General features: G+C 39.2%; 1 protein-coding gene across 2 annotated transcripts in view; it reads right to left on the bottom strand.

Annotated features, from left to right (window-relative positions):
• FMN2 (formin 2) overlaps nt 1-14,717 on the bottom strand; it is a 266,913-nt gene that overhangs the window by 100,419 nt on the left and 151,777 nt on the right. For both annotated transcript variants that reach the window (XM_053912937.2, XM_053912938.1), the window contains 5 exons: nt 7,301-7,392; nt 7,020-7,149; nt 5,885-6,031; nt 3,109-3,168; nt 2,834-2,954 (listed from right to left, as the gene is read on the bottom strand). In XM_053912937.2, the coding sequence (XP_053768912.1) occupies nt 2,834-2,954; nt 3,109-3,168; nt 5,885-6,031; nt 7,020-7,149; nt 7,301-7,392 (550 nt within the window). The remainder of the gene's footprint in view (nt 1-2,833; nt 2,955-3,108; nt 3,169-5,884; nt 6,032-7,019; nt 7,150-7,300; nt 7,393-14,717) is intronic.

Raw genomic sequence — 14,717 nt, 5'->3', positions numbered from 1 at the left:
AACTCAAGTCTATACGATCAATTAATATTTGACAAAGGAGGCAGGAGCATAAAATGGAGCAAAAACAGCCTCTTCAACAGATGGTGTTGGGAGATCTGGACAGCTACGTGCAAAAAAATGAAACTCGATCACCAACTTACGCCATACACGAAAATAAACTCAAGATGGATAAAAGACTTAAATATAAGCCGTAACACCATAAAAGTCCTTGAGGAAAACATTGGCAGGAAAATCTCAGACATTCCACGCAGCAACATCCTCACAGACACATCCCCTAAAGCAAGGGACATAAAGGAAAGAATAAACAAATGGGACCTCATCAGAATAAAAAGCTTCTGCATGGCTAAAGAAAACAGCACCAAATTACAAAGAGTACCAACAGTATGGGAAAACATATTTGCCAACGATACCTCAGACAAGGGCCTGATCTCCAAAATATATAAAGAACTCACTCGACTCCACTCCAGGAAGACAAACAACCCAATTAAAAAATGGGCAAAGGACTTGAACAGACACTTCTCCAAGGAAGACATACAGAGGGCCCAGAGACATATGAAAAGATGCTCAGCATCACTAGCCATCAGAGAGATGCAAATTAAAACCACAATGAGGTATCATCTCACACCAGTCAGAATGGCCAACATAAACAAATCCACAAACAAATGTTGGAGAGGATGTGGAGAAAAGGGAACCCTTGTGCACTGTTGGTGGGAATGCAGACTGGTGAGGCCACTGTGGAAAACAATATGGAATTTCCTCAGAAAACTAAAAATGGAACTGCCCTTTGACCCAGTAATTCCGCTGCTGGGATTATACCCTAAGAACACTGAAACACCAATCCAAAAGAATCTGTGCACCCCAATGTTCATAGCAGCACAATTTACAATAGCCAAGTACTGGAAGCAACCGAAGTGCCCATCAGCAAACGAGTGGATCCAAAAACTATGGTATATTTACACAATGGAATTCTACGCAGCAGAGAGAAAGAAGGAGCTTATACCCTTTGCAACAGCATGGATGAAACTGGAGAGCATTATGCTAAGTGAAATAAGCCAGGAAGTGAGGGACAAGTACCATATGATCTCACCTTTAACTGGAACATAAGCAATAGAAGAAAAAAGCAAACAAAATATAACCAGAGACATTGAAGTTAAGAACAATCTAACAATAGCCAGGGCGGGGGTGGGGGATGGGGGCGGGGATAGTGGGAAGAGGGTATTACAGGAACTACTATAAAGGACACATGGACAAAACCAAGGGGGAGGGTGGAGAGGGGGGAGGGAGGTGGGTTCACCTGGGGTGGGGTAGAGGGATGGGGAGAAAAGGCATACAACTGTAATTGCATAACAATAAAAAAAATAAAATAAAATAAAAAAATAAAAAGTTACTTATTAAAAAAAAAAAAAAATTGGGGTAGAATCACTTAAAAAGTTGCATCAACTTTTTCGGTGTCTGAACAAGAGTAATTTTCCTGTAGAAACACATCAAATGAAAATCTCATGTAAATTTATTCATTCCCTGTCTGTGCTTAACAGAGCTATTGGTTTGGCCAATGAGTCCATTTACTTTCTTCCATAAAATAAAAGACATACTTCTCATTTTCATGAATAACTTTATTGATTTGGACATTTTGAGTATGTCGGCTCTCTCCCACTACTGGCTTCTAGTGGGTAGAGGCCCGGGGGGCGGCTAAACATCTTCCAATGCATCAGACAGCCCCTCAGCAAAGAACTGTTTGGCCAAAATGTCAATAGTACCAGGAAACTTCACAAAGCACTTTCGACACATATGATCAGTCACAGCACCTTCTCCATACACTGCACAAATCTTTTCTTGCGTTGCAGTTGCATTTTTACCTTTCTTGAAACAATACAGCATAATGCACCAAAAATGTTGCGTATCTGCTTTCATTTTCAATATTAAAATGGCTGCACAAAAACTCACCAATTTTGATAAGTTTTTTAAAATGCACACTGATAGGACAGCTGTCACACTATAATCTAACAAGGCTGTTTCAAATGAAGTTAAAGACAACTACGCACCACTAGAGCCATCGTACGGAAAAAAGCAAATGAACTTTTTGGCCAACCCAATAGATAGAGGTTTAAATTGATAGCTGAGGTGTTCTTGGCTCCATAACTGGGAATAAAAGGGATTTTACTGACAGAAATAATTTTTAAAAGTGTAAACTAGTTGCTTTTGCATAAATGTTACTTTTAATTCAGAAATCTGAAGAACTTTAGACTTTCTTCAAAAATGGTTTGATATAAAGCTGCTCAACTAACAATAAAACATACACGTAGATGTTTGGTTTTTTTGACCAAATGCATGAAGGAAGAGATTTTGTTCCCAGGAAAGTCCACGAGCCTCAAAATCTTGGGCAAGTACACAAAGGGAGGGTTGGGAAGGACTAGTCATCTTTTCACAAATGACAAGATAAATGTACAAATGTTCTTGGCTATAAAGTAAAAACAAGACAATCAAATTTCCTCCTGATGAAAAAGATTGCTATTCAAATAACCAAGATTTTTCCAAAACTAAATTTCTAAAACACATCGCTTTTTAAATAACAAAGGAATAAGATTTCCTCACCACGCCAAACAATTTTCAATTCTACAAGTCTGTGAAAGACATTCTGTCCAGGGACCTTGAGAAGTTGGTCTTCTCTCCTTAAAAAAGCGTCGACCCTTGCGCACATGGCATTTTACACGCATGTTCACCAATATATTGTGGACAACTTTTCCCTTTCAATAAATACCATTAGGGTTTAAAGGTAAAAAAGAAAAAAAAAGCATAAATAACAAGCATGAATTTCTCTAAGACACTAAGTTACCTTTCAAGTCTTTCTTTAGTTTTCTGAGATCTTTTTGAAAGTCTTCAAATTTCATCTGTGATGCCTGGAACAGGTCTTGAGGTTCCGGTAACGGGTAAACACACTGTTCTTTGCCGGCATCCTGATCAGCAGGAAACACATAATTTTTAAACAAATCAGCATTAATATAAAGAAGGATCATGCAACAGCAGCCATGGCAAAACAACAAAAACAAACGAAGTCAAGTCATTCAACAAAGAATAACAAAATATACCTCTATGCAAAAGTCATCTTACCTCATCAAAGTTCCGAAGATAATAGGACACAATGTAGGACAAAAGGCTTCTGCTATTGTCCTAGGCAGAAAAAGCAAAGTAAGTGAAAATGCATTTTTTCAAAATTCTTACATAGGCACTGTTAAATAAAATAAACTCCAGGGATTCAGTGTGTACAGATGAGAACATTTAGGATGAACCGTGAAGTTCTGTACTTTAAATTACGTTAGGGACTGGACCTGAGGACGGCGTGGAGGACCCTGCTTTTCCCAGCGCTCCCGTCTCAGCTCCGAGCGCTGAGCACAGCTGTGGAAGGGTGGAGTGTCGAGTATAGACGCTTTCCTGTCTTCCCTCTCCTCCGCCAGGAAATCAGTTTATTAACTTCCACATTTTGTTATTAAGAGGTGTAACTACTATCTTTATGAAGCATTGCTTTTTAATTATTTTTTTGCATGGCTCAAAGTTAATACTAGATCATCTGAATGTGGGAGACCCAACATATATTTATATAATGAACATGTATAAAGGACCGATGGACAAAGCCAAAGGGGGGTAGGATTGAGGGTGGGAGGTGGGGGTGGGTGGGGCGGGGGAAAGTGGTGGTGGGAAATGGAGACAACTGTGTTCAAACTTTAATGATAAAAAATTAAAATAAAATAAATCCCTAGGATACTAACTACATTCCCTAGAAGGTTCAACCTAACCATAACTTTCCCCATATTTATAAAAAGAATAACATCCCTTTATAATTGAGCTTGACATGAGATGGTAACACAACTATTAGAGATGACCTTCATAGTAATGCGTAGCAGTAGTGGTAGTGAGGATTACTAATAATATAATATCTACCACCCAGTAATACCTAGCAATATTAATAAAATATATTTATTCGAAACAAGATCTGCTTGTGAAATAATGTAAGCTACCTGACCTTCTCTTACTTTTCTAAGCTGTAAATCAGTGAAATAGTTAGCAGTATCTGAATCAATTAACAAGACATTTATTAAATGCCTGCTGATGGCATGCTGAGTGGAAATTCGGAGTGACCTGAGTAAGAGGCAGGTTTACAGATACTATTAAAGAATACAGTTATATTTGTTTTACAGAAAAAGAACCAAGTCGGGGAGAGTTTGCATAGCTTTTGTGAGTGAAATTCTTTTTTAAAAACTCCTGCTTCCTGAATTATTATTTGATTTTTATCTAGATTAGTCCTCAATGATTTAAATTAATCAAATTTAACTTACTGGGGAATTGGATAAGATATGTCAACCAAATAAAATAATCCTTTGTTCATATATAAAATGATTATGAAAATTACTTCAGATACATTTTTTTTTTAGATTTTATTTATTTGTTTTTACAGAGAGGGGAGGCAAGGGAGAAAGGGAGGAAGAGAAACTTCAACGTGAGAAAGAAACATTGATTTTTTTGTTCCACTTATGTATGCAGTCGTTGGTTGATTCTTGTATGTGCCCCAACCAGGGACTAAACCCGCAACCCTTGCATGTGCCCTGAATGGGAATTGAACCAGCGACCTTTCGGTTTGTGGGACAATGCCCAACCAACTGATCCACACCGGCCAGGGCCAGATACGTTTTTATGTTAAACATTAAAGTTCTACATTTCATGTATGTGTATGTAAAGTTAAACATTAGGTCAATGTTATGTATATTCCTACGTTATTTCCCAAAGTTACTGTTTCAATGCAACAAGCAGTTGCTAAGAACGAATGAGGAACTACCATGTGTTTAGAGAGCTTTTGTTTCGGAGCGAATGTGATTTATAAGGTTGACATACTGAAGGTCTCTCTGAAAGTACACGTCATACAAATAAAATAGCATTTGAACAAATACAATCAGGAAAATCAAAAAACGTGTATGCTGTCGGTGTTCCAAGCAGGGACTCCGTTTTCCTCAACTTTGGAAACACACAGTGTGTGTCTGAGTGGACGCATGAGTGAATAAACAAGTGGTTGGCCACCAGGAAAAAAGGAGCACTGCCTCTTTCTTACGAGGGGGATTAGTTCATTATCTAGGAAGAACAATTTTGTGTATTTTCATCTCTATAAGCCAATTGTTTACTTAAGTTCAATAGCGCAAACAACCTATCCACGATTCCCTTCATTATACAGGTCTGTGTGGACACCGTCTTCCCAGAGAAACAGAACTCTTTTATTTTCACAGTTTACAGTCTCACACCTTAGCTCCTGCCACCACGGTTGTTTCCCTGAACTTGTATTTCTACTGACACTCTCACAAGCTCTTAGATGTTAATTTTAAAGAAACACAACTATTGAAATGGGGCCAAAAAGTAATTAGGCTGCAAGAGGACTCAGGCATTCCAATACATACCAGCATCAAGGAGATTATATGTAGAAAAACAATCATCTTCTATTTACAAACTATTTTCGCTCATCTTTGTTTTGCTTAAAATGGAGGGAAAAAAAGAAAGTGATGGATATACTGTCTAATTTATGGAAATTAATTAGCCCTCAGGGTCCAAAAAGATAAATACTAGCACCCACGGTGGAGTGAAAAAAATATTTTTCTTTTAAAATATTGTCTACTTAATTATTCATTATGCATAGAACTCAAAACCGCTCACTTTAAGAAACATTATCCTTCGCTAAATCACAAATATATGATGGCCGTGACTTTGACCTAGTTCAGAACATAAAGAAACTTTTGACCTTGGCATTTAAAGAAGTATTTATTACAACTGGGTTGGAGGCAAGCTTATTCCTGAACAAGACGTCTGACCCTCCCTGTGCCTACATCCACTCACACAAAATGCTTACACTGCTCTTGACATCTTTCAGCTTCGGAAGGATGTCTAATCCAAAACCGTCCGCCTGTCCCCGAGTCTTGTTTCCACCGTTCATGTAGTTGCCAAAGGCAAGAACCAAACCCAGCACCTGCATCACCCCTGGGCCATTTTTTAACGTCTGTAAAACAGAACAAAGAACAATTTCGCTCTTACACAAAGTTTGGTTGATTTATCGTAAGTCAGTGGTAGATATTCACATTATGCTAATCATTTGGGGTCATATCCAAACTTTATTATTGTTCATTATTATATTTGCAGAGCAATGTCTCCAAGTAAAAATAATCTAGGCCATTTCTAAGAAACATATGACATTATACCATGACAACTACTACAAAACAATGTCACTGCTGTCATCCTAATTGTACCCGCCTCTGGGGCAACAGATATTTTTGGCATAGTTGTGGTAAACAGAAACACAGTTTTAAGTATTAATGCCCAAATTTAGATTTATCCCTGAAAAATTCATACTTACTTCTCCAAAACACAAAGTTTAACCCGAATTTGCATGTCACTTCCTCTGAAAAATGTGCCTTTGATAACTTCTCACAACTTTTCAAAATGATTTGCCACAACCAAAAGGAACAGTCCTATTGATTTGTGACAAATTGTTTTCAATGTTAATATTGCTAATTTCTGCCAAGAATTTATTCTTTGTTTTCAGAAGAATACTGATCTGTGGAATCATACAGCTGTTCCTAAATCATGTGGTTGAAATCATGCACGTTTTATTGAGGGACCCTTCCAAATAAGAAGGAAAGGAAAGAAAATGCCCAGAAATTGCATTTAACTGGAAGTTTGGTGTATGAGAGGGCCATGAAAAATGAAGGTTCTGCTTTGGCAAAAGCAGAAGGGACAAAAAGTCCCCAGAGGTCTGAATCAGCATGACCACATTTGGGCACAGGGGTCCCCTGAGGACCAGCGTGCCTACCTATACATCTACTTTGTTCTCGAACCTCAAACACAGTATGGGCTCTTCTGTAGGTCTGCTATGCTTGCAATTTTATGAGCACTTCGAATAAATAAAGATTTGTTTAAAATATGAACATGCCTGATCCCAATTAAGTACCAGAATCCAAGCTTCGGCTCTCTGTACATTCACAACCCACCTCACATAATTTCTGCAGCAATTCCAGTTTGCGACGAATTGAGCAAATGCTTTCTGAAAACGTGGACTGGAACAGGATGCAAAAGACTCGCTCGGAAAAGTTGGGGATGAGGGACAGCTCATAAAGAAACCTGAGGAAATAAGGCCAAGTTAAGAGGAAAAACACAGACCTCATACCTCCTACCATTCATGAGAACTATGAACAGAAGACACTGAATTTTCCAAGAGGAGGGGGCCCCCCACAGTCTGGACGCCCACTGCAGATCCGTAAGGTGTGCTTACTGTTCAGGCTTGTCCAGAGACTTTGCATTTTCCTTGTCTTTGGAGGACCGGCCATGCTTTTCAATTTTTTCCAGTTCATCCGACTGTGCCCTCTGGAAATCAAAAGCCAAGCTGATTTTCAAACTCAGGTCAATTGAATCCCTTAGATAATGGTGATCGTAATACAGCAAAACTGTATCCATTTTCACATTTCTGAGCATTTCTCTATAGTGAGGCTTGACTTCATTCACGAGGCATTAAAGTATAAATATGCTTAATGAAAACCAGACCATCTCGAAATCTTTCAAAAAATGTTATTGACTATCAGTGATCTGCAAAACATTTATTTATTCAAGCATGTTTTAAAACAATATGGTCTTCTCTTGCTTTTTGGCTGTTTATAATACTCTCCAGAATGCAAGAATTTCATTTTAAAGTGGTATTTCTTATAAAGGAATCAATTAAATTTGGAAATAAGTTGATCTGAAGGTTGTTATAAGATTGTTAAAGGAAAAAAATACTTATTTAACTATTGCGATCATTGTTTATGGCTATTTTTGCTTAGGGGAAAGAACAATACAATTGAATTATTAAGTCATGGAACAAAAATAAAAGGGTTTGATCCTTTTGCTGAATTTTCTTTATGATACAAAAAAAGGGCCCCAGACTTCTTTTCTTCCTAAAAGTGTTTTCTTTCAACCCTTTATAATACCAAGCTAAAAATGGGTCAGTCTAAATTTGTTTCTTTACAGAGAGGATCTTCTGCATTTTCAACTTAAGGTAGTTGAATCACAAATCTATTCTTCTTTATGGAGGATTTTTATCTGTAATCTTGCCTTTTTTATAATTCACGAACATGTTGCAAAGCAATCAAATACTACCTTTTCTAAAGGCATGGACAGGTGTGAATAAACTACCATAACTTGAATTACAGTCTAGTCGTCAGACCTTAAAATCCTTTCAACATTATTTTCTGTTTCCACAGAAAAGTACTTCAACCAAGAGTTGCTGTAGAAGACAGAACCCGATAGATTCCTAGAGACTCTCTATATTTCATCTAACAAAGCCATGTTCTGTTTGTATTCCCTGTTTTTGAAATGGAGGTTTTCGGTTGACGAGATTAACGAAGACAAGCTCCTCAAAGGAAGCTTCTTTTAACAGGGGCAGAGGATTTGAAGACAGATCAGCGGATCTCCTGTGGGTTTGATACATTTTGCTGTTGGAATATGATAGAACACAAGGATATAAAGACACAAAGGGGGTGCATTTAATGAAAATATGTTAAGCTACTCAAAAACTTTAGAAATTCAGACCCTTCATTTAGAATTGCAATCACATAGTTCTTTTAAACATTTTTCTAAAATGTATTTATTGATTTTAGAGGTAGAGGAAGGGAGAGAGGAAGCGGGAGGGAGAGAAACATTGCTGTCAGAGAGAAACATCAATTGGTTGCCTCCCACACACGTCCTGTCCAGGGATCAAATCCGCAGCCTTTTGGTGTACGGGATGAAGTTCCAGCTTACTAAACCACACTGGCCAGAGAAGTAAGCCTACTTTTTTTTTCCTCCTTGTGGCCCTGCCCATGAATTTTAGGAGAGTAAACACCACCTCATTTATAGTTACCGCTCATTAGAGTGGGCCCCAGATTAATATAATTTATGATATACAGTTAGTAGTAATTTTTCTCATAGAAAAAAATAAATCAGTAATTAAGTAGGAGCAAAGAAGGCCTCCCATGTCAAGGTAGAAGACAGAGGTGAAAAGAGGAAGGATACTAGTAACAGGACAATGGAAGAAATACTGAGAACATAATGATATGCAGAGAATGCCAACTGCTTCTCATCACCCTTAGAGAACAACAGAGGTCCTCACGAGGCAACTTGAACTCCAAGATAGAAAGCTATGGGTGCATATGACAAAACTAGTCTGTTCCGTGCTAGGACACAAATAGGTAAATGAAGGAGGAAGTAAGCTGTGCCCAGAGAAGGTACACACATTTCCACTAATCTTTACCTTCATTCAACACACCTCTCTCACGCACCCATCACACATCTCACATGCAGGTATACTTATGAATACAAGGGTACAACAAGTAGGTCTAAAACATAACAGGTTTTTTTAAGCAACATGAATCAAATCTGCAAGGTTCCACTGTTCCTTAACACACCACGACCAACTGTTTCTACCCCATCATCTTGACTTTCTTCTTGCAAAACATGAAGGATCACACAAAAGTCAATTATTTTCCACCTTCTCAGGACACAAACGTTTATTCTTATCAGCAGCCGCATGGTGTATGTCAAATTTGTTCCAGCAATCACGTGGATAATGTTTGTTCTGTTTGGCCTTCTAAGTAAATTTAGTCTCAAGTGTCCTTCTCTGGTCCACAAGTTTCAGGTACTCAACAGGGTCAGGCTTTTAAAAAGATGAATTTCAGGGATTCATTCATCCACACATTTAAAGGTCTATCATTTACCAGGCATTACACCGGACCCCACGGATAAAAAGACGCATGTCAGACTTCAACCGACCTTACGACGTAGTAAGTTGTTTATAACCCCACTCTTATTTCATAACCCTTGTACAGTCATCCTCTTCCACAGCCTTTTAAACCTGGATGCAGCTCTCTGTATGTGAAGAGGATGCTAGTGATCACACTACCATATTCACGGTGATGGGAGTCGTTTGGAAAAATAGGTTGATTCTTCCTATGGCCAAAGATAAGGGCAAAGTAGCTACATGTTTACACATCAACTAATAAAACAAAGAAATTTCCAAGTTCCAAACATTCAAATAATAAACTTTCCCTCTTCCAGTCTCACTTCCTTCCAGGTCAAACATCCCTTATAAGATTAAATCTTTTAGTCTCTCGTAATACAAGGATTATTTTGGCTTCCACTCAAGATGGTGGAGTAGGTAAAGGCTGTGTTCATGTCTTCCTATGGCCACATCAAGATTACAACTAAATTACAGAACCACCACCAATTAGAACTTGGAGACTAGCTGAACAAAACTCATATAACTAAGTACTTAAAGAAGAAGCCACATCAAGGCTGGTAGGTTGGGTAGCGATGCAGAATGAACAGGTTCCAAAACCACGGTGTGGCAATTAAGAATTGGGAGGGATATCTCTGCTGTGCACGTCCCCTGTTGAATGAGGGGCCCAGCCCCACTCTGGACTCCCCAGACCTGGGCACCAGAGCCAGGAACAGGAGACACCACAACACGTGGCTGTGAAAGCCAGCGAGGATTGCATCCAAGAAGGAAAGGGGGCTGCTGGAGACTAAGGCTAAGCTCTTACGAGGCCACACAGAGATTTACTAGTTCACAAACCTACTTGCTCTCAACTCTGGGGAAGGGACAGCAGCTCAAAGAGCACCAAGGGCATACAGGGGGGAACTAATTTGAATAACTTAAGGGCAAGGGATAGAGGGGCAGGGGTCAGATCACCTCTCTCCAGGGACAGAAGTGCTGGCAGGTGCCGCTGTTCCTTTGTAGAGCTCCCCCGCCCCCCAACCCAGCCAGGTCAGCACAAGCAGGTGCCAAAGCTGAGCTCTCTGTTACCCTGGCTAATGCTGTTTCCCCGGGTGGTGATTTCCTGAGACCCTGACATAATTAACTCACCCACCAGGTCCAAGACTCTTCCAAAGGCTCCATCACACAAAACAACAAAAAGAAAAAGTAATTTTAAGAAATGTTGACAGTTTAAGAAATCTCTGGGACAACATCAATCATATCAACATTTACATCATAGGAGTACCAGAAGGAGAAGAGAGACAGAGAGGGATTGCAAACTTATTTTAAGAAATAATGACTGGAAATTTACCTAAGCTGGTGAAGGAAGTAGACGTACAAGTCCAGGAAGAACAGAGAGTACCAAACAAAATGATCCCAAAGAGGCCCATAACAAGACACATCATAATTAAAATGCCAAAGGTTAAAGACAAAGAGAGAACCTTAAAAGCAGCAAAAGAAAAGCAATTAGTTATGTACAAGGGAGCTGCCTATGATTCTCAGCTAATTTCTGAATGGAAACTTTTCATTCCTGAAGGGAGTGCGTGAAATATTCAACATCATGAAAAGCAAGTACCTACAACCAAGATTGCTCTACCCAGCAAGGCTATTATTTAGAATCAAAGGAAAGATAGAATTTCTAAAACAAGAAAAAGTCAAAGGAATCCCTCACCACCAAACCAGGATTACAAGAATCCTGTTAAAGGGAATTAAAGCAGGAGCTGGCTCCTTAAAAGATAAACAAAATTGGTCATTGTTTAACCAGATTCATCAGGGAAAAAAGAAAGAGGTCCCAAGTAAATGAAATCAGAAGTGAAAGAGAAGTGACAACTGATACCACAGAAATACAAAGGATTATAAGAAAACACTACAAGCAATTATATGCCAACTAATAGGACAACCAGGAAGAAATGCATAAATTTTTAGAAATATCCAATCTACCAAGAGTGAATCAGGAAGGAGAAAATCTGAACAGACTGATAACTACTAACAAAATCAAATCAGTAATCGAGAAACTCCCAACAAATGAAAGTCCCGGAGCAGATGCCTTCCCAGGCAACCCAGTGAATGGGGCAAAACAGGGTGGGGCAAACTTAGGTTTACAGTTGTGAGTACACAGAACAGTCTATTCTTATATTATTAATTAATTACTGTATTGTTTTCCATATAAACTGTAACCCTACCTTTGCTCACCCTTGTATACTCGCAAAGAATATATCCCATAGGGGTTGATTTCAAAATATATAAGGAACTCCTACAACTCAATAACAACAACAGCCACGAAGCCTGATCATCCCCTGCCCCAGCATCAGCTCCAATTCCCCTATGTACTAATCTCCAGAAACAGCAATTCTCACCAGAAATACATTATAGTTTTTCACATCTATACCTTTGCTCGAACTGCTCCATCTTCCGGGAACATCTTCTCAACTCTTCTCGCAAACATCCTGCCTCCCACCATAGGAGAACAGCTCCAACCATGCAGATTATCCCAGCTCCCCCAAGACCAAGTAACTGTTCGCTCTTCCGCAGCTATCCTGCTTTCTGCACAGAACGCTCTGCTAGCACTAATCATATGCAATTATTTAGTTACATACTTGACATCCATCATTTGGTTGGGGGGAAAGATCTGTATGTAAGGTACATTATGAATGAAAGAGCATTTACTGTGTTGAACTGGGAATTTCTTAGCCATTTTAAGGGGAAATGCTTCTGCATTATGTAAAAAACAATTTAAAATATTCTTTGGAACATTACACATTCACGAGTTTATGGGTGGTCTATATACTGTTTGTTAATGCATACTTCCTCTAATCTTGAAAACTAGCTTTTTTTTTTTTCAAGAGATCCACTTTTTATGGTCCATAGATTCACATCTCATAGCCCCCAGATCGTTCTTTGCCAGGTACAATAAGCTGAGCTTCTTTAAATGCCAAGGGCTGAGGGGAATTTACAAAATGGTGGCTGCACACACATACCAAACTGAAGTTGTATGTCTAAGGGCTGAATGGCTCTTCAGGGACCTAAAATCTTGAGTACTTAACCATATATTGGCAAACATGCAAATAAACAACAACAACAAAAAAATTCCGAGCCAAATGCACATGAGATACCATCTGGAATCATTCAACTTCCTAAATAAGTTTGATAGGAGTTTTATATCCTTAAAAGAATGGACTTTTCCTTTAATAACTTCATTGCACACTACATTTTAGTTGTTGCAGTCATGGGCATCAAGGAGGACAGGTGATGACCCTCTCAAGCTAACTGATGTCAAAAACATCAAATGCTATTTACTCTTCATGCATAATTTCAAGTCACGCCCTATCTCTAGTAAAAACCAAGGCTCTTAGCATGTACTTATAACAACAATCAATATTTACTACCACTGAAAAATCTCTACCCAGTATGACCACACACAGGCCAAACCTGAAAGTCTTCTGTAGGAACTACAGTATTCCTAGCCATAAGTACATTCCTCTAGCATCAGCAGAATACAGGGATTTCAAGGAGGAAGAGTGAACATTTATGGCGTCAGGATGGAATCATTTATCAGGGTTGTTAGCCAACTGCACCATCTCTCCAGGGCTTTGCCTGCCATCCTGGAAAATTACTGGGAAATGTTTAGGACACATGTGTCCGAAGACACCGTCCTCCCAGGAGAGCTGAGTAGTTAGTTATTAAAGAGCAAATGTGCAAGAAATACTTGCTGTACTCTACCAAGCTAAACGGTGTGTTCATGAAATAAGAGGCAGGTCACAGAAGAATTAATATAAAAAAAATGGCTCATATGGACAGACTGGGTGCCAATTCACAATTCGACACCACACACGAGAATGTGCAATTCATGTTCTTTTGAGGGGAGACCTCCTCAGGGACTAAAAGAAACTGCATTAAAAGGAGGGGCAAACAAGTGTTTTCATTATCAAGCAAGGTTTACATTTAGAACTAAAATACAAGAAAAAATAGCAGCAGGGATCAAGGCTACAGTTAAGCCAACATAAAAGTCATTCCCAAAACAATTTTTATCTATTAAGATTTTATTCTCCACCTACTTTATAAGTGATTTGAGGACAGCAATAATAGCAGATTTTTTTTCTTTCTCCCCTCCTCTCTTTCCAAACAGTAGAAAGCTTGGATATCTCTTAGGTTCAGGTCAATGCATATTAAAGACAGGCCTGTGATTTTTAGTAGGTCAGTAGCTGGACCAGAATTTCTCAGGGAAGTGTGAAATCTGGCACAGGCATCTCTCCATGTGTGGACCCTGAGAATGAATGGGCCTGTTAAGAAAGGCTCCTGGAGGCTAACTGGGTTCAAGTTCATAAACAGAGTCTAGGAGTCATTGCTAAATAGGGGCCTTTCATGGTCTCTGTGCTTCAGGGAAAAGCAGTAATGTGCTCCCGCTGTCTGAGTCAACCCTTATAGGAGAGATCCTAGGATCTTTTATCAACTGACAGGACAGACTAACCCTGTCCAATTGGAGTTGTACACTATATTCTCATTTGCATCTTCACTGACCAGAGTGTCTCCATTGTGACCAATAAGAACAGTGTTTTTTTTTTTGGACCAATCAAACTGAGAGGATTTGGAGACCTCATTTGCATAAAAACAGAGCAATCAGGAATTGTGGACAAGAACTCTTAGCTATTTATGCCAGTTTCTCTGTTTTGCTGGAGCGCATTTTCAGTTTCCGTGGAAGACTGCGCTTCCCCAGCCTGAGCTGGGACACCATGGCAGCACAGAGCTGCCTCACCAAAGCTGAGCTGCGACACCAAAGCGGCCTCACCTGAGCCACCTGGCCTGAGCTCTTCCACAGCCGTGCTATTTCATAATTGCCCTCACTATCGATCTGTCTCATAGCTATGCGGTGCTACAGTTAAGCTGTTCCACAGCTGAGCTCTTCCACAATTGAGCTATTTGTACT

Source organism: Desmodus rotundus, chromosome 10, assembly GCF_022682495.2.
Source record: "Desmodus rotundus isolate HL8 chromosome 10, HLdesRot8A.1, whole genome shotgun sequence".
Lineage (NCBI taxonomy): Eukaryota > Metazoa > Chordata > Mammalia > Chiroptera > Phyllostomidae > Desmodus > Desmodus rotundus.
This window is presented reverse-complemented; position numbering and strand designations above follow the sequence as displayed.